The sequence below is a fragment of the Cygnus atratus genome, chromosome 9, assembly GCF_013377495.2.
Source record: "Cygnus atratus isolate AKBS03 ecotype Queensland, Australia chromosome 9, CAtr_DNAZoo_HiC_assembly, whole genome shotgun sequence".
Lineage (NCBI taxonomy): Eukaryota > Metazoa > Chordata > Aves > Anseriformes > Anatidae > Cygnus > Cygnus atratus.
This window is the reverse complement of record NC_066370.1, coordinates 8,992,373-9,012,501: the sequence shown is the minus strand read 5'-3', so window position 1 is coordinate 9,012,501 and position 20,129 is coordinate 8,992,373. Positions and strand designations below refer to the sequence as shown.

The 20,129-nt window shown below is 47.1% G+C and overlaps 1 protein-coding gene across 1 annotated transcript; it reads right to left on the bottom strand.

The window, feature by feature from the left end:
- Window positions 1–402: 402 nt before the first annotated feature.
- Window positions 403–20,037, bottom strand: SAP130 (Sin3A associated protein 130). The gene is made up of 21 exons (XM_035544921.2): window positions 19,985–20,037; window positions 19,482–19,599; window positions 19,066–19,301; window positions 18,532–18,690; window positions 17,347–17,458; window positions 15,777–15,901; window positions 14,804–14,928; window positions 14,090–14,240; window positions 13,788–13,878; window positions 13,424–13,528; window positions 12,176–12,317; window positions 11,789–11,910; window positions 8,858–9,160; window positions 7,713–7,890; window positions 6,359–6,463; window positions 5,242–5,603; window positions 3,747–3,995; window positions 3,318–3,443; window positions 2,297–2,400; window positions 1,507–1,620; window positions 403–1,285 (listed from the first exon to the last, which is right to left on the bottom strand). Exons 2-21 carry the CDS (start codon window positions 19,591–19,593, stop codon window positions 1,127–1,129), a joined length of 3,180 nt encoding a protein of 1,059 aa, XP_035400814.1. The 5' UTR covers window positions 19,594–19,599; window positions 19,985–20,037; the 3' UTR covers window positions 403–1,126.
- Window positions 20,038–20,129: the final 92 nt, after the last annotated feature.

Below are 20,129 nucleotides of genomic sequence, written 5' to 3'. Positions count from 1 at the left end.
AGGGGGCGCCTCAGGGTGACGGGAAAGAGGCCTGAAACCTCTAGGGGCCGGGCGGAGAGAGGGAAGGGCTTGTGGGAGCGATGGGGACACGGGAGGCGAACCAGTTCGGTAACTTTTACCACAAAAACGGCACCTGTGCGTTTATCTTTAGGAGCTGTGACGTGAATTGAGCTCCCTTCCCCAGCGCGGCACACGAGGCTGACCCCCTCCCTGCCTCCTTTCCCCTCTCCAGCAGGCCTTAAGCAAAGCTTTGGGGTCGAGGTTCTGCGTTTGTCCACGTTTAATCGTCTCAGGAGTACAAAGCTGTACAAACTGCTCACATAGAAAAACGCCCACGTCCTTTATTAATGTTTTCAGATGTATGTGGTACATACAGTTAACGTTACACCAGCTACAGGAAGTACTCTGCCGCAAGAGGTACTTCAGAACAAGTATCCCAGAACACCAACATAGACACACACACACAGACACTACAAAAATCACTTTGAAATGATTTCCCCCCCATTTTTTTTTTCCTCTTTGTTTCTCAAATTGACAGCTAGGACTTGTGAACCATGGGAGATTCTGAACGTGGCAGATCTCCCAGCGCGGTGGCACTGGCTTAAGAAGGCTACTTTGGACACTGGAAGGTCAGAAGAACAAGAACTGAATGGGGTCACTGAAAGCACTGTCACTCTCAGCGCTTCAGAGCACGGCTGTCTGGGTTCGGTTCTTCTTGATGTCTCCTGCGGAATCTACTACAGCTGTTCACACACCCGGTGGATATTTAACCCCTAAGTTGCAGCACAGAAGGACAGCACTGTCCACCACACACTGCAGCACTAGTTCCAATTAGTAGGCACTGACACATCAGGAGGGTTAAACAAATGGGACCGCAAAGACTAAAAAAAAAAAAAAAAAAAAAAAAAAAGGATGAGCCTGAGAGAAAGTGTTGTTCATTATGACAGATCACTGACAATCCCTTCAGGTCACCTGGCTTCACGTGTCCACCTGTTGCCAGCTGTTCCCTAAACTCATCCGTTTTATTCAGATGCTCTTCTGCTCTTCTTAGAAATAAACCCAAACTACAAAAGGTTCCAACTCCATTCTGTACACGTTCTCCATTTCCAGAGTCATTATTCCGGCTTTAGACCTTCTCCTTTCGCTTTAATTTGGATACCTTCTTGACAGTTCCATTCTTGTTTAGAAGCTTCAGAACACGATCCTTGTGATCCAAGACCTTCAGCATCGAGTCTCGAGCCTCATTGATTTGATCCATCACAAGTTTACACCTCTGCATATTCCCCTGAAATGAAATACTACCGTCATTAACAGCACCTAGTCTAAACAATCGCTCTTCCTTTTTGTAACACCACCTTTAACTGATGATGCTTCAAACACAGAAAGAGTACCTCTCTGATTTATTTATTTATTTTAAGCCAGCTTTAGCACTCATTAACCACAGCAGGATATTTTGTAATTAAGGCTAGAACAATTCTTTTGGGCTGAGAGGCCACGGGAACCTACCTGTATGAGTTCATTGATTCGATGCAAGTCATCATCAGTCGCTGCCTTTTTCTTAGGAATGAGTCCCTCCTGTAGGGCAGTCAGTCTCTCATACACGTCATGCTCCAGGTTGGTCTAAAAGACATTAGCACTTCATGAAAAGGTTCGCCACTAGGTCAGAAAACGTTTGCCCACATTAAGAAATCTACACAGAGATGACGATAATCTGTTCCCCTCTCAGCTGCTCATATTAGTAATTCAGAAGATGGAGCCTCTGATGTCAAGTGTGGCACTATTCATTCGTACTAACATCCTATTTACAGGATTGCTCCACTTCTGAACAAGTATGGAACCTAACCAGAACTGTTTCCCCTCTCTCACAATACTATTCCAGGAATGCAGAGGTTTTGGGGAGTTTGGTGCTAGAATGCAGAGCACCTACCTCACCCCCAACCTGAAACAGAAGCATCCAGGAATGTGGATCAGTGCTGCCTCCTCAGATCAGCCGCACCATCCCAAACAGACGCTTCTTCAGACCTGTGCATCAGCAGGAGGGAGTTGCCAATTTTGATCATCTGTACAAAATACATCAGCTCTTATGTCTGGAGCAAAATCAACACTAAGTTTCCAAGCCACTTATGCCACATTCCTGAGAAAGGGGAAAGCGCATCCCACTCCCTTTGGGCACTACACACCAGCTTACGGTATCCCAGTGTCAGATGAGCATGTACTGAGTTTGTAAAAACACCCTGTCTTACACAACTCCGTGTTCCCCCGTGCTGCAGGTAGCAGGCGAGTCCCCTTCACCTACCAGCTGTAGCAGCTGTGCCGCACAGAGATGGACCTTCCACCCTTGTGCACGACAGGATACACCCTTCTGATTGGCAATCTCCTGTAGCATTGCTTTCTTCTCTTCTGTCACCAAGAAATGCAAACTTAAGTTACTCAAATTTCACAAATTCACCAGGCCTCTGTTCTCAAACAAAAACTTTAGCCTAGCTTCTGCTTTTTACACGTCCTAGTAAGCAGAAATAAGCAACATTTTGATTGGGGCAGGAAAATAGCTGCCCACCTGCCCCATATCTGAAGGCTGCTCTCGCTCTTTAACAGGTTAAATGTATTTCCAGAATTTTTCTTTTCACTGCTGAGGAGTGTTTTCCTTTTTTTCAAAAACGTAGCACTGTTTCAAATATCCTATATGGAAGAGTGAGTGGTCCATCCCATCCCACTGAAATACATATCCACGCCCTCCTTGATGTCTTTAGACAGTTGCAAAAAAGCCATCTACTTAAAGAGCCTAAGGTGAGCTAAACAGCCTGAAAAACAGTATCTGATCTCAATTTTCCTCTTAATAGAGCAAAAGAGATTTAAAAGCCCACAAGGCCCATCTGTTAGTTCAAACGACTTGTTACTCGAAACCTAGATTTTTTTTTTTTTTATTAAATTGGCAGGTTTGTTAGGTAGTAAGATCTGAAAACTAAACCATAGCATATCATTTAAGAATTCCTTTCTTTAGTAAGTTTCTATCCTTCTAAATAAATACATTTCTCAATAAACATACGATCTCAGACAATTAGACAAAATTGTCTAATTCTGTATAGGGTCCTTCCCTTTCTTTCTTCCCTGCTTTGAGAGAGATTCAGGCAACAGCTAGCTAATGAAGCCATTAGCTCATTTGATCACTTGTTTTTCCCCAATTGCAAGGAAAGCAATTTCTGTGGTATTGCTCATCAACGTGGAGGAGCCAGGAGTGTTTTTCAGACACTGTCACCAAGTACGCTGAAGCCGCTCGCCCCGCATGCCTGAGTGTCCGGTCAGAGCCGCAGACTGACCTTTCACGCGGACATCGCTGTATCTCTGGAAGTGGTGGTAAGCAGCTTTCCAGGGATTGCGGTAATGACGAAGCAGTGTGATAGGTGGCCTTGGGCGCACAGGGACGTACCTCACACCCTCCTCATCTAGGAAAGCATTCAGGAATAACTGCATTATTATCGTTAGGCAGGTGAAAGCGGGAGATCAGCATGACAGTAACTGCAAGAGATGAGGAAGCACTACCTCACACAAATTGATACTCTGCATTTTCAAAAAGGTTGTTTCCCCTGAACATCACTATCTAGAAAGCATTGAGGATCAGATAGTCGGATTCTGTATTAGTTACATTTTGGAAGCAGGAGAATGACAGAGTGCCATGAGAAAAGGGGAAGAAAGAGTACAGACATTTGAATAGGGGGGGGGAAAGAAGTCAGCAGAGATGACATTACCTATATATTCCTTTGGAGGAGACTTGCGCTTCTCTGCCTTCACCAGCAAACTTTTGGCAGTGGATTTCTCATCATCAGTACTATTTGTTTCCATCATGTCCCCTTCCTCTGTGGAGATGACATGCTGCTGCTTGCGGGGTTTCTTCCTTGGGGAGGCACCAGGTGGCAAATCGCTTGGAGGCATTGAAAGGTTGTTGGCCAGCAATGCCAAAGACGGAGAGACAGTACTTGTACTCAAAGGAGGGACTGCTGAGAAGAAAGAAAGGAAAAGAAGTCAAGCTATCAGCAGCATAAAGGTAACACTGGCATTGCCTGAATGCCATCTCCACCACTATTTGCTGTTTCAGTGCATTGTGAGGAGCGTGCATTCCACTGTAGATGCGCTTCAGCTCCACGCCTGTGCAAGGGCAGATACTAAGCCAGGACCAATCATTAGGACAATGCTTATACCCTAAGATCCTTATGGACACGGAGAAGGACATAAAGAATGAGAGCAGACAGTTCTTACTCGGTTCCTTCTTTTTCAAAACCTATGGAGTTGAATGCTACAAAAAGGAATCTGTGCTAATGGTACTGTGAAGAAGACATCTTTGAATGGATGTTCAAAGCATGGATCGGTCAATAGCAAATGTGTTCCCTTTGCAATGCAAATATAGAGTCAGATGCAGTCAACTCGGGACTGCAGTACTCTCCTCCCAAGAGTTCTCGTACTGCCAAGTCAACAGCACCGCGTCAGCAGGTTACTGCACACATCAACGGCCCCTCAGTCTGGCAGCAGAGCGGCAGGTAGCTGGAGGGAATACTCCTTGACATTTGCAGGGAAAAACTCAATCAGCCGTGACTGAGACAAATGTGCTGCATAATCCACAGCAGAATTTCTGGGATGAGATCTCTTAACCAAAATTAACTGTACTGATTTGTATTATATTGGCACTACTGATGACCGTGTTTTAAGCAAGCAGTTCGCACAGACTCTTTGGAACTGGATCATTTGAACAAGAACAAATGCCGAACAGTGCCGACATTGAGTGATTTCACAGGAGGTTAAGGAGAAGACAAAGAAGAGCTCCGGGGGAAAAAAATGCACTCACCAAGTTGCTACCCTGCAATTCTTAATATTTGAGACAGGAACCAACTCAGACATTGCAATGCCCTTTCTTCCTAGGAGTTAGAAGCTGATCTGAAGTTTCGGCTTAACTGTGAACCAAATCTTTGCTTTCCATTCTATTTACTGGGCCACTAAGACTTCATACTCTATTCATATAGCACTTCATACCTTGATCACTTCGCCTAAACCATGCCCCTATTCTCTACTGGAAAGCAGTGGGAAGGGAAGACAACTGTGAGAAAGCAAGCATAAAGGAACTCTCTGACTTGTGTTATGTGCTGCCACGAAAGAGATGCAATTTTATTTTCAGGATGGTTGTGTTGAAATCCTAAGTCCCCCACTGTCTCAAGAACAAGAGAAACAACTTGATGCTTAACAGCAACCTACCAGATACTGGTCGCATAATGTCCATGGGTTCTACTTCCTCTTTGATTTTTATCTCCGGTACTGCAGGCCCCAGGACTGCTGAAAGGGCACCGCTCATGGTGGATGGAGGAGCAGGTGCAGCCACAATTGTGGTAGAAGTCGGTGGAGCAGCTGGGACGGCTCCTGGAATGGTGGACAGAGCTGCTGCGGGCTGTGCGGTGGGGCTGGCTGCTGCGATGATCGTTGGGATGGCTGAGGGGGGCTGCTGGGAGGAAGGGGGCACTGCAATGGTGGGCTGCTCGCTGCCCTGGTTAGACACTGCCTCCATAGACACCGTGACCGGAGCGGCCATGGACACGTGAATTTCGGGTTTGGGCTTGGCACTGTGAAATTGGAAAACAAGCACATCAAAGTGAAGTTAATGGCATCGCAGTCATGGCCTTCAAGCACAAAGTGATTGAGCCAAGCCGGATTCAGACTACTTATGTTTTCCTGCGCTGGTAAATAACACCTGGCTCAGTAACGAGTGCAGTGACAGCAGAAGGTGTCATCGTCTCCGACACATTTTCTTCCCCCCTTGTGCCCTCTAACCCTTTGTTTTGGATGCTGTTTTCTTCCACGCAGTGTACAAGCAAATCTCGTGACTAATTCCAGATAGCTTCCAAACACTCTAAAAAGGAGCACGACACTTTCACAGTGCAAACAAGAAGAACTTTTACCCAAAGCTGTACTGCCCCTCATCCACTTTGTGGGAGTTCCCGCTGTGGCTAGCAGTTTTAAAACGATGAGTTATAAAGCAACTGGACACGACCACTGAAACAGGGTAGAAGATCCATTTAACTTTTTTTAGGATTAAATCCCAAGAATTCTAGAAAAAATCTTTGAGGCCCAGTCTTTAACACAGCACGATATTTTTTGTGTCATGTCCCTCCCACCTCTTGAAAGCTCCTAAGCACATCATTTAAAAGGTTCCTGCCTCAGCTTCACAACAGCGGAGTTACTCAAGGCTGTTCAAAGTTGTCACACGGACAAATACAAAATAAATTTCACAAGAGAAAATGCTTCAATACCCAACCACCACAAGTCAAACCCACACGATAAAACCAGTACAATGCAGATGGCTGTCTTGAAGTCTTACCCAGCAGGCCTTGGTGATCCAGATGTGCTCCGCATAGTATTCTCCACACGCGTGCTAGCTACTTCAGGTGGCTGAGGTGGAATTAAGCTTTTCCGGACTGCCAGCCTGTAAGACATGGACAGACCTAAATTCCCACCTCTCTGATACAAAGATAAATACCACTGAGAGCAAAGGAGTCGACCCAAAAAGCAGGAGAGGAGCTGAGTGCAACGAGACAGATATAACTGGTCTGCTACAGAAAGAGTCTCGGCTTTGAACTGAATTAAAGAAAGTAAAACTTAAGGACTAAAGATAACAGGTTAGTTATCTGGCCCAGTCTCCCTCACATTTGAGACTCCTCCAGAAATGCCGGTTTTACTTTCATCCTGCCAGTCAGGGCACGTTACTGAGACTGCCAGGCTCCAGGTGTCGGGAAAAAAAGGGAGGTCTGGCCACATCAGTGCCCTCCACTGCTATCACAGGTCTGAGCAAACTATCTGGAACTCAGCAGTGCTCAGCCAGGCAGCTGCTTCGCTTAGCTGGACTAGGCTGTGTCAAAGCCTGACTCCAAGATCTCCAAACCCTGAACAGGGATGTTAGACAGCACAGTGCTCCATGCAGAAAAGCATTTTAGAGGCTGTTCTATCTCCTGCGGTGCTGAAAGTGAAACTGTTGTCCAAAACAGTCAGCCTCTCAAATAGAAAAATTCTTCAGTGATCTACCTCTGCTTCTTTCATTTACGCTTCAGTTTTACAGCCTGCAGCTTTCCTGCCTTAGAAAAAGGTTTCCACCCAAATAAATAAAAAGAAAGCAATTTTAGTCTCATAGGACACATCAGTTCCCAGCATTTTCAGTTGTTAGTCAGGAGGAAATGGATTGTTAATTTTAATGCTGTCTCCTACCTCTTTATTCAGACATTTAAAAATCAAACTCTGAAAATATTTTGTGTTCTCTGGCTTAAGTTACTTCCCCCACCTTTTTTTTCCCAATCAGTTTCCACAGCAGGGTACCAATCCTGTCCTTACTACCCATCCACAGATTCTTCCAAGAAAAGCACTGAAATCAAAGCACAGATTTCTAATTTTAGTAGATTGAGCTGTTTGGATTTGAGACTTTCTGGCTTAGATTAATAAAAAACACTTTCCTTCAAAAGGTCACTTGCAAGAGCTAGAGACATCTTATTACTGAGAGTAAGAGGAAACGATAGCTTGCCCCGGAGGAGAAGAAAACATGTTTCACAGATCAGCAGGTTACTCACAACCACCGCTGACTGAATAACCTGCTAGAACTTTTCTTATCTGCAGAAAATGATTCCATTTAGCTGGACTGGATCGCACAGAAGTATCATTTGTGTGTCACCTTCAATCCCACTCACCCATCTGTAGTTGGTTTCTTCCGGAGGATGCTTGGGCGTGGGGAAGAGCCCTGGGCTGGGGCACTGGCACTGGCACTCTGGCTGTGGGTTTGAACAACTGTAGTTGCTGCAGAAGCTGTATTGAATGTGTTGCTAATAGGATTGGCTACAATGGTGGCTCCATCCGCCAAGACTACTGCTGGGGAGGACAGGCATTGACATGGGAGAGAGGAGAACAGACAAGGAAAAGCAGCAGTTACTTAAGGAAGTGTGATGACAAAGGAGGCGTCTGCAGAGCACACGCTGTCTGTGCTCCTTCGACTCCCTCAATCTTTAACAGCAGTGATTTCACACTACTTCATAACCAATACCTTCACCACAAGCAATTTGGTAACTAGACCAGCTGCCGGGTAGAAGGAAAATACCCCGTCTCACAGCTGTTGCTACAGAAACATATTGTCCCGAAGAAACAGAAATTGCTAGGGAGATCACCAACGCAGGTGGGTCAACTGGCTAACACTCCTGGCAACTGGACAACTCCTGGCCAACGAGGCAACTTGTAGGCGAGTACTGTGAGCTGTGTTTGTGTTCTGACCCTCCGCCAAAGCCCGCCTGGCCAACCAGCTGGTGCTGAGCACCTGGGCAGCTGCACGCGACACCTCCACCGGCACCGCAAACAGCGCACGGCTTGGCTGCCGTGTTCCCTTGCTTCAGCAAGTCACCGGGACTTCGTCGGGCCGATCATTTTTCATGAAAGGTGTTTTCATCACAGTCCAAGACCAATTTACAGACTGCTGACGGCACCTAGCCATGTTTTAATTGCTTGTGTGATCTAACGCACAGCTGGAGCGGTTCAGTAAGCATCATCTACTTTTAAATGGCTCTCCCCACAGGGCCTTATTGAAGGAACCATTTAAGCTCAGGCACTGCCATTCTTTTTCCTGCTGAAATAACCTATCCAACCCCCTCCGCAGCTCTCCCTGGTGCGCTTCGGAAAGAATGACATTCCCTGAGGTAAGAAGTGTTCTCCAGGGGAGCACTGGGACAAACGCACTTTGCACCTGCCCTGGGACGCAGACCCTGCCGGGGCGGTTACAGACCATGGGGTCACGTCCCCGCCGCCTGGGGGCTCGCTGGGCTGGAGGCTCGGTGCTGTGGGCACTCACCCGAGGTCTTGGGGTCGGCCTGGGGCTGCTGGGCGCCGATTGGTGCTGGCTGCAGTCCCTGCGTGCCGATCGGTGCAGCTGGGTGCAGCCCCTGCGTGCCGATCGGTGCCGGCTGGATCCCCTGTGCGCCGATCGGTGCTGGCTGGATCCCTTGGGCGCCGATTGGCGCCGGCTGGATGCCCTGGATGTGCCGGGCGTGAGACGCATCCACGGTCATCAGCTGCATGGGGTTGAGGTGCACGGTGGAGGCCACCCCGACGCCAGTCTGAGCTGTGATGGCCGAGTTGGGCGCCTGGGCGGACACTGCGAGCGGCAACACAGACACCTCGTCACTCCTACCGCGGGTTGCTGTGGTTCCCCCCCCCCCCCCCCCCTTCACTCCAGTATTTACTCTCAAAGACTATTTTTCTTTTAAAAAAATAAATAGTTTGCCAACCTGCTTGAAGCAGTAGTAAATTTGAGAGTGGACAGGTCAGGTTGTCTGCCAGAAGAATTTAAAATTACTGTTTATTTTCATTCCATATTGCAAGAGATAAAAGATCGACTTTAAAGTTAAGTTGAAGTTACATTTCCATACCCAGTCTCAGAAATCTGCGTACTATTTTTGCTCACTACAGCATTTATTAACTTTTTTACGCAAGGCTTTATAAGTATCAATACTTGGTGTTTTCCCCGCTTAAATTAGAAGTCAAAATCAGTTTTAGAAAGAAACTGTCTTTTCAAAAGACGGTCTTTCACAGAGCTAACTGCATCATTTAGAAGACCAACACTGACTGTACAAAAGCAAGTGGAGAAGACAGAGACTCAAGTGTAAGTATCTTAAAATGAGGCCTACTTCTATCTCTCCTTTCCCCGGCCACATAAGCAAAACAATTTTCCTTTGTGCAGCTGGACAAACTTCTGAACTTGAGTACAATCCTATCTGACTCAGAACAGGGCTTGCAATTATAGGCTGGATCTCACAGCTAAAACGGTCATGGAATCTTTGTGGCAGAACAGTGTTCCCAGTGACGCACCTGCCTTGGAAGTTCCATTCATTCATTTGGATTTACAGCTCTGAGCAGCTACAATTCCATCTCTCCAGATCTACTGTGGGGCATACTGCTGCGCTCCTCCCAGGGGGCACTTAGCAGTGACGTTGGGCTACCTGCAGCTCCTGGAACTCCAGAGTTTCAGTTACAGAACAGCAATGCAATTTCTACAGCAGCACACTAAAATCAAGTGCTAACTTGCTAACAGTGGGCTTGCCTGCAAACAACAGCAAACCTTCTCACCACAGACCAAGCTGGTTCTGTCACTGGATTTCAACAAGAAGTTCTTGTGCTAACAAGTCACTCTAAAAACAGCTGTCAAAAGCCTGAAACACAGCACCAGGTCCCTGAACGTGGCTTCTCTGTATTAATTCTGTTCGTAGTACATGTTACGTGAAACAATTTTTGCAGGACTGTCTATCCAACAAAATCATTTTTGAGACTATGTGAACACAACCAAGCCCTTGGAAAGCCCGGGGTCTTCTCAACATCCTTCCTCAAAATAGCACAGCAGTACTCCTCAGAGCTCAGTGATCTTAGGAAGTCCGCTCTATGCTTTTAAGACCTCCAGTGGCTGTCCTCAGCAGGGGTTCATGTCCCTCCTGACACTCAGACTTCTCCACTTTGAGGTGTCACCAGTTACTGCCCTAATTAGTACCGTCAACTGATGCTTCCAACCAATTTGATAAACAAAATGTCTCTGTCAGTGAGCTACTTCATCTTTTTAGAAGTCAGTATTATCCTGTCATTGGCCCAACATGCTAGCAGTAGCAAAACTCCTGACAGCCGGCTTTGAGGGCTTACACAATGTCCCTGTGGCAACACTGACACTCCTCCGACATCTGTCCTTGCTGCCTGACGCCCTGCAGCACACTGCTGTACTCCCTCCTACCAGCTGAGTGTAGGAGAAACGCAAAAAAGCTTTCATCAGGGGCTCTGTAAGCACTCAGTCACCGCTTCCAACACCAAGTACCGCCGCTCACCTGCATATCCTCCTTTAAAACAACTCCAGCCAAAGCGCAGGAAGGTACAGAGAGGCCCCCCGTCCCTATCACAAGTCATTTAATCATCCTGAAGCCCACCTCAAATCCAGACAGGACTTATAGTCAAGACTTGCAACTGTACTTTCAATGACGATTTCCAACCTCAATGACAAAGAACAGGCCACAGTACTGCACCAATTCCCTGTGCATACTTCCCCATTCCGCAAATGGGATCTGCAGCCTCCATGTCCTTCCAACTCCCCTCTGTACTGCTCAAGGGTAACATGCTACCAGCAGACACAGATACTCCATAAAAATCCAGATTACGGATTGTGGGAATTACCACATCATAGAGAACTGTCCTAAGCCACTCAGTAAGGTAGAAGTGCTTCAAGCTTTGTCTCAGGCAAATAATTTAAGTTTGGAATGACTATATAGGCAAAAAACATGTATAACGTGAACCATCCTGCAAACTACTGCACCAGTTCAAACCTGCTAATTGCCTAGTTCTTTTAAACAGAACACAACTGCTTGCAGTGCAACTTGTTTTCTCCATTTTTGGTTTATGTTTCTCAAACTACGTATTTAAAGATAAGGGAATGAAGATGCATAAAGAGCTCATCTGTTTTGGAGGAGTTGAACTGGTTTTGATCTGTGAAATCAGATCAAGAGAGGCAAAATATCTGGATATCAAATGTGAAAGTCCTGGGAAAATGATTATTAGCTGTGCTTACTAGGCCTCTGAAGTAGTTCAATACTCCTTGCCTACGTTTTCCCTTCAGCCAACAAGAAGTCAAAGACTTTGTGACAAGCTGTCAGAGTCAAGCACACAAACCTCTTAGCTGCTTCCATCCCTAATGCTTGCACGTGAACTAACAACCCACCGAAGCCTTGGCACACCCCAGAGCTCCTCTTACCTGGATACTGGCGAATGGTGGACACGGAGCTGGTGATGGGGGTATAGGTGTGCGCAGTCAGAGGATAGGCAGAGGGTGGGTACGTTGGTAAGAAGTACTGGAACTGGACAGGCACCGACTGCCTGTAGGCATCAAAGAGAACAAGCATCACACACACCATTTCAACCGTTCATCTTCAACTCCTGCCTTGGGGCCACTTCCTAAGCTTTGTAATCTCATCTGTCATAAGCTATCAAGTATATTAACTCTCATGATTAATTCAAAACTGCCAAATCCCTCGCAGGTTTTCAAAACCACATTTTTTTTTGTATATCCTAGCCCAGAAAAGCAGCAAGGCACTCAGAATCTACTCACACTCCCTGGTTCATAGAAACGTTATCTCCTCACCTGTTGTCATTCCTGGTTTCCATTGCCACTGGGTTTGGAGATGCCCGGTGACTAGAGAGGGGTATGAGGTTACTCCTTTCTGCTGTATAGTCAGACTGGATGCGGGGAGAAGTATGTGTGATTTGCTGAGGAACCACTTTAGCTGTGCAAAGACAAACATGTAACCAGTGAACAGTCAAAGGAAAAGTTGGTACAGACACTGCAAAGTTGAGACTACGTCTCCTAAAAAGAAAAAACACCCAACCCCGCTCCCAAGGTACCCCCTCTCCCCAGTAATTTCCTATCCACAGCGATGACAAATTTCCTCAATAGGAAGAATGAACATGGGAAAGTAAGTAAATCCACCTCATTCCCCCCACCCCCAACTGATTTGTACCAGAATTCAAGGACATTATAAATGCATATGTTAAATGCATATGTAACTTTTATTTGGTAGAAGGTTGAGTTACTCCAGAACTCAATTGAAGTTATATTTTGTTCTTAAACAATCAGCTCTATCCTTTCTGCTGTCAAGAACTTATTTATCTAAGTTTTCAAAGCAAAGCTTGACAGAGACCAAGGGAAATGAGAAAAAAGGTAGGCAAGTATACATAGAGGCAAAGAAAAGAAAGAAAACACCTACGAAAGCTTAACACTGGTGTATCAAGATGGAACTTCACTCCTTGGAAATTTACAGCAGGGAAAGATATTAAAAAGTTTCAAGAGAACAAGAACATAAGGAGGTGGGCAGGAGAACGGAGGAGATGAACAACGGAAGCTTAAGCAGTTCTGTTAGAAACATCTCAGGCAGATTCTACATCCGGGCAAATAATTTCCACATTTTTAGACTTGAGCTGTTTTACCCTCAAGTGAAGGCGTTAACACAACCTGACTGGTTTATACCCTATTGCCTCCAAAAGCATAGGAAGCAATTTGCAAAAATCAGCTAAGAAAGCTATACTCTATCACCAAGCAGCTTCAACTCCTAGTACATACAATGCAGGTTCTGAAATGCCAGAAGACCCAACCTTGTCTAAAAATTCAATTAAGTTAATGAGCCATTTTATTACTTATTCCTCCTAGAGCATCTATTTCTTCCTGGTGTTAAAAAACAAAAGCTGTGCCACAGCAGACCTGTTAATTAGTTTCTCCCGGCTTGTACTGGTTTTCTTCCCCTCCTTAATTTGCCAACATACACACACACTGATAACATAAACAGTAAAATTGAAGCATTAGTTACACAGTCTTCTTGGAACCGAAATCACTCACCAACTGGGATGTTTGAGGTTGTGACAGCTGTAGCATGGGAAGAATGGGAGGGCATTGTCATGGTGACAATGGTGCTTGTAGGTGCTTGGGTGTGAGAAACAGAACCTAAGAAAGAATAAAAACACAACATACAAGATGTCTCTATGGAGCCCAATCACACAAGTATATCTATACCCAAATAAAAGGGCAAAAAACCCAACCTGGACAACCCCCTGAAGAATTCAGCAATTTATCTCCTGAACAATGACCATGCACATCCAAATTCTGTCTTTACCATAAAGAAAGATTGCCTCAACACTAACTAGGGTCCATCTTCAATGAGGAAAAACAACAACTCCCTCACAATAGCATCATGAGAACTCACCAGCCGTGGTTGCTGAAGCAATGGTATTTGTTGCTAAAATAGGTGCCACTGTTGCTGCTGCCACTGGAGTACCAGTACTGAAAATGGTTTTCTATTTAAAAAAAAAAAGAAAAAAAAGCTCCAAGTTAAGAGACCAGTACATTTTTAATATTTACTTAGATTGGAATCACATTGCACTGACTGTAAAGAACGTGAATTTCTAACCCGATACTCTTTTCCAAAATTTAATCTTATCCAGCCAAATGTAAATGAAAGATGCCTGAAAGCAGCCCAAGGTCTTCCCCCCTCCTCTTCCAGTCTACCTGGGCCATGGTGTGGAGCTGTGGCTTCTGCGTTCCGATAGCCGGGTGAGACGGTAGCGTAATGCGAGTCGCCGTGTCCCGCGGCTGCGCGGGCCGCTGAATACTGATAGCTGCAGAAGGCGGGTGCTGCTGGATAGACAGCGTGGGTCGGCTGGAGAGAAAGAGAAACAATCATGAAGACAGCCCTGTGGACACTGAATCCAAAAGACAAAGTGCAGTGACACCTGGCTTTGTTCTCCTCCTCACTGAGAGCAGTGCTGCTATCAGATTCATGGCAAAGCAACACAAAAAACTCAAACTACCCTGTTCTGTCATCAGACATTCACCCTAAGTAGCTCTGTAAAAAGAGCTTTTTCTGTCAGGGATGCTTTACAACATTTGTGTGTCATTTTTCACCGTGTTTTCATAAAGAAGATGGGCTGAATTAGCCACAACTTCTAAAAGAGAAACTCTGCTTTCCAGGAAGCAGCAGCTCACAACTGATTTGTTAAGCCCTTTCTTTCTTGTAAGGCAGAACAACAGTTCATGTTGATAGTAATTTTTATTCACAGAACTGAAAGCATTCGCACTGTGCAAGCATTACTATTTTTGTATTATATCATCCCACATCCAGAGAACAATCAGCTTGTGATGACTAACACGTTTTCTCTTCCTGCAGCCTCTGTAAAGTTAGAGCACTGTAGGTTTCAAAGAATTTGCCTTCAGCATCTTTACCTGAGGGTTGACTCTGTAGCATGTGCTGCTGTTGTAGTTATGACAGGGGACTGAGCTCTTGTGGCTGAGACAGTTGCCACCACAGCAGGAGGAATAGTGCTTGAAGTCGTCACAGGCGGACGAGACTACAAAAACAAATACAAAAGAGAGATCAGAAAAGAAATTCTACGATTTAGAGAGTAACTCGGAATTACTTGACTAAAACTGCATTTTCTAGATTTTATCACTCAGTTTTGGCATTCTAAGATGTTTCCAGTCTTTCTGATTTGATCTGCAAGCTCCTTTCAAGATCCATTTTGATTTTTAAAACACATACACCAGAGGGAATCAGTGACCAGATATGTATGAATATAATGCAGTACTTTTGAGCGTTTGTAGGAGAAAAAACAAAGGTCAGTTCCCTTCAGAATGGAAATAAACCCTGTACTAAGTATATTCACGAAGTCAAAGATGATTACGTTGGGGTCCTTACTGAAATCAGGAAGCAAAGATATTTGACCCTCGATCCTTACCTTGAACACTAGTACAGTACTGCAGAGAGAAGATACCTACATTTTTTTCCTTACACAAGTAAATATGCTGAGATACACAGCAGCATATTAAGATGATTTTCTATTCTACATCAATACATTAATTTAAGAATAACCCTCATCTGCATAACACATTCGGCCTTTCAGAGTCTAAATCTTGTGTAGATCTATAGTAAGTCTTCTTCTCAATTTGTAAGCACATTGCAAACAGTTAAACAAGGACGTCTAGTACCAACTCTACAAAGGAAATAAAACCACACGACTAATGCAACTTTTTCACTGCTTGCTTTCAGAAATTGATATATGAAAGACTGAATTGGAAGAGCTGACAATAGCCTCATCCCAGGAAACAAACAATGACAGGTTCTGTATCACAAATAGGTGCCAGGAAGAATTCGGAGCAGGTGGCTAGTGTTCTGCAGAGCTGCCTGGCTGCTACCTGCCTGGATTGGTTGATGAATGATGTGCTGAACCGCTGGCTGAGCTGTAGCTGCGTTTGGCAACTGTGAAGCTGGCCTCAGGACTGTAGTTACTTTAGAACTCGACATCACTGCAGCAGCCGCTGCACCTGGGAAACAAAGTGTGTTAAAATACCAGATACCCAAATGGCTCCCCTACTACTGCAGAGACAGGCTCCTACGTTAGCTGCTACGTATTCCAGTTTGAACGAACATATTTCAGTTCAGATGACTTTGGTTTACAAACAAGACTTGCAACAAAAATACTCGAGATCCACAAAAGTATGTGGGAAGGGCAGGCATTTTGAGTGAATTGGGTTTGTTAGTGCTTCTCATTCCCCTATAATAACCTCGTATGGTAAATTGATCTTCTTCTATTCCGAGCTATGGAAATTAGTACAAATAATTTGAACAGCTTGATTAGTGGGCTAGTGTGTAAATAAGCCTAATACCCGATACTAACAACAATCTTCCTGCATCTACTGAAGTTCAGAAGAAAAATACATGCACAATAAATAGAAGGAAAACAAAACAACAAGAACAAAAAAAAGCTTGTAAACCTGCAACAGGACAGAACTGTGGTTTATTTGTCTATGGTTTGCTGACTGCTGATCATACAAAATAGCTCTGAAAGGTAAGTGGCCTTGAAATCATTTTATTGACTGGACTGCATAGCTTCTGTAAGTGTCCCTAATTTAAATTATTACCTCAAAAGGTAGTATTCAAGCTGAGAGAAAGAGAGCAGGAGGAAAGAAAACACGCTAAATGAAAATAAAAAGTTCGTGTTTCTTGTCACACAAGAATCAGGTGAACAAGAATATGTTTTAGTTCAGCTATGAATACATTTTGTATTTAATATGAAAGGAAATAAAAGTATAAATGGTACTTTGAAATTCAGATCAGTTTAAACTTGAACTGGAAATCCAACCCATAAGCCTTTGAAAAGTAAAACTGATCAGAAATCAGAGAGTGTGCTAAGCACAGAGCTTCTTTTAAGGGGCTGATCTGTTTTCTAAGCCATAGCAACCAAAATCCTGGGAGACAGGAGCCTGCCGTTAGCATCAGCACTAAACCCGAGGGCAAACAAACGCACACAAAATACCAGCATGCGCAACTACATTCATGAAAGATCCAGTGTCAGGTGGGTACAAGAACATGCTTCAGAACTTTAATTGCTCAGGTGCCACTGAGAAGTGGTGGGTCACAGGTGAGCAACGCTTACTACCAAGAGCGTGACATTTTGCACAACAGGCCAATCTATACCCATGCGTATTTTTCCCTGAAAGCGTTCACTATTAACAGCACAGAAGTAGAGTAACTCAAGTGCTGCCACCTGCCAGCATTTTAGAAACTGTCACATACTGCTGCCTTAAATGACTGAAGGCAACTTAACGCTTAAAAGGCCAGCAGTTGCCTCAAGTCCTATTTATGCTAGCAGCCTTAACAGCTGGAATACTGGCCGTGTTAGCAGCAAGGAGAATTTCAGAGAAGGCCAGGTGCACTGCCCCCAAGAGGCCCCGCACAGACGGCAGCGAATGCACAGCTAGATCTTTACCTCGGGGCAGGTGAGAAGCTCCAATGTGTAGCGGAGGCCCAGGAGCACTACTTCTGATGATAGACATCTGTACATTGGTAGCCATGATATGGTGCAAGTTACTGGGATGGCCCTGCAGAGTTAAAGAGAAAGAAATCCAGAATAAGCTATAAGCTGTATTAATGAAAATTAATGGCCACACTAACAGCATTACCATATAAGAGAACCAAACACAGAAATGAGATTTTGCAGAAATACACGGTGTAGAGAGGTTACACGCATTACAAGTGAGCAGAGAAACAGGGAGATGTTTCTGTGGGATGAAACTAAAGACGGCTGACACTGTTTATGGAAGATGTCCACATTTCAGAGATCTATTTTTCTGGTTGGCACGTGGATGACAGCCAGCGGTCACGCACACGTCAACCTGAGAGATGTCCGTTCAGTCATTAGTGACTCTTAAGGCACAGATTCATAGCGCCTTGCTATTAAAGGCAAAAGAATAGTGGCATCCTGGCGAATGCTGCAACAAATTAATTCTATTTTCTAATAAGGCTGGACTTCCTATGGATATTCATGAAGATAACAGCCCATTCTTAGCCAGCAAACTCAAACCCACTTAAAGGTACTTTGCAACAAAGCCCTGAGACTTCAGAGGGTTAGTGATGAGCGTTCTGGCACACCAGCTTTAAATTACAAGGACTGGCTCTGCACTCAAAGATAGAAGCGAAAAAAAATCTGAATCGTTATCCACACATCTCCATCCCCCCAAATTCTGTCTCTAGCGGTTTAGGAAGAACACACTGCAAAACTGAACTGCTCACCGATATCTTCCGGTCTGCTCTCAGGAAAGCTAAAGAACGCTGCAGTAATGAACCCCAACAGGTTGCCTATACTGTGAATGCTCCAAGTAACAGGGAAGCAGCAGGAGCTTTTGAGGAAAGAGTCAGCTGCGTAACAGCTTTTGGATAGGTTTCTGCTATTGCAGCCTCACTGTGCTATGTCAGTCAGATGGTTACAACAAATCAGCAGCTTTCTAAAGAGCTAGCGCTAACTGAGGCTGAGGTTTAGTGCTCCGAGCACAACTGATCAACAACTAGTGGCCACTGAATGGGGAAGTCTGCCCGCTGCCTTCCCTCCTGCTGCAAGAGCCCTGCTTTTAGCATTGATCTGACCTTGCAGCGAGCTGGAACAGAAAGAACAGACCTGTTGTCCACTGATTGTTGCCACAGGAATTGTCGGAGCCTGTGGGATGTTGCTTTCCATGGTGACAGTGACTTGTCCAGGAACCTTTGTGGGAGCCGAGAGAGTGGAGGGTGGAGCAGGAGCAATGGGCCGGCTGGGCATGGTGGGCTTCAAGGGAGGCTGCAAGAAACACCAAGGCAGGAGCGTTGGCAACTCCAAGTGACAGCTCGGTGTTGAAAAGAACGTTTCTGTGAGCGACAGCCTGGAGAGAAAGCCTGCTTTGCCCAAGGATAAGCATAGTCAGGTGTTTGAAAAATACGGATGTTGTCTGTTTAAAGCCACTCCATTTTCACATGGGACAAAGGGAAAGAGTAAGAACCGAAAGCAGCGAGGCTCTTGCTATGATTTACATTTATATATTATACCCAGCACCTCAGTAATTAAATACAGAAATACAGCCACAGCTACCTCAGAATTACCGGAAGGGAAGAAATAAGCCAGAACCGAGCTCCCCTTTCCCAGCTCAAACGCGCTTTCTCCCCGCGCCCCCGTTACCTTCATGAGCCCGTCGGAGAAGGAAAGGGGCACGGCGGGGCTCAGGTGCGCTGGCGGCGCCGTGACGGTCACCGGGGCTCCGGGCGGGACCGGGTGGTGCTGCGCCAGCATCTGCACCTGCGGGTAGGGCCGCACCACCACCGGCTCCTGCTTCTCCTCCCGGGCGGGCAGCGGCGCCCCGGCGCCCAGGTGCTCCCTGGGGGCGGCTTCCGCGTCGCGGCCGGGCTCATCGCCCGCTGCGGGAGAGAGGGGGCTGAGGGAACGGCGGGGAGACAAACACCGCACAGCACCGCCCCGCCCCGCCCCGCGCCCCGCCCCGCCTCCCGAGCACCCCGGGCGGGCACCTCGGGCACGGGGCCGCGCCCCGCCGAGCCCCCCCCCCGCCCGTTCCTCCCCGCCCCCGGCCCTCCCCGTACCTGTGCCCGGGGTCCCGACGAGCCCCGCGGGGCCGCTGGCGGGGCTGGGCGGCGGCGCTGGTCCCAGGGCTGCGGGCGGCGCTCCCGAGCGGGGGAACTGCTGCGAGCTCATGGCCGCCTGCGGGCACCGCTCCGTTACCGTTACGGCGCGCGCTGCGTCACGGCCCCGCCCCCCGCCACCATCGCCCCCCCCCTCCGCGCCCCGACCCGCCCCGCCCCCCCGCGCCGCCCGGCGGAGCCCGGATGTTCCCGGAGCGGGGCCCGGGCGGGAGCCGGGGCCGGGGCCGCCCGCACCCTCCGCCCGGCCCGGGGCTGCGCGGCACGGCCTAGCCTGGCCCGGCCCCGCTCGGCGCGGCACGGCCCCGCTCCCCGGCCCGATCCCTGCCCGCAGCACCGCCGTCGGCCGTGGGGCTGGCCGTGGGGCTCGCCCCGGCCCCGCCCGGCCCGGCCCCGCGCCGCGCCCCCGGCCCCCCCGCGCCCCCGGCCGCCCCCCGCCGCCTCACCTGGCCCCGCGCCGCGCCGCGGCCCCGCCGCAACCGAGCCCCGAGCTTCGCTTCCGCCGCCGCCGCCGCCCTCGGCCGATTGGCTGCGGCCGGCCCCGCCCACCGCGTCGGCCCCTCGGCCCATTGGCTGCCGCCGCGCGGCCCC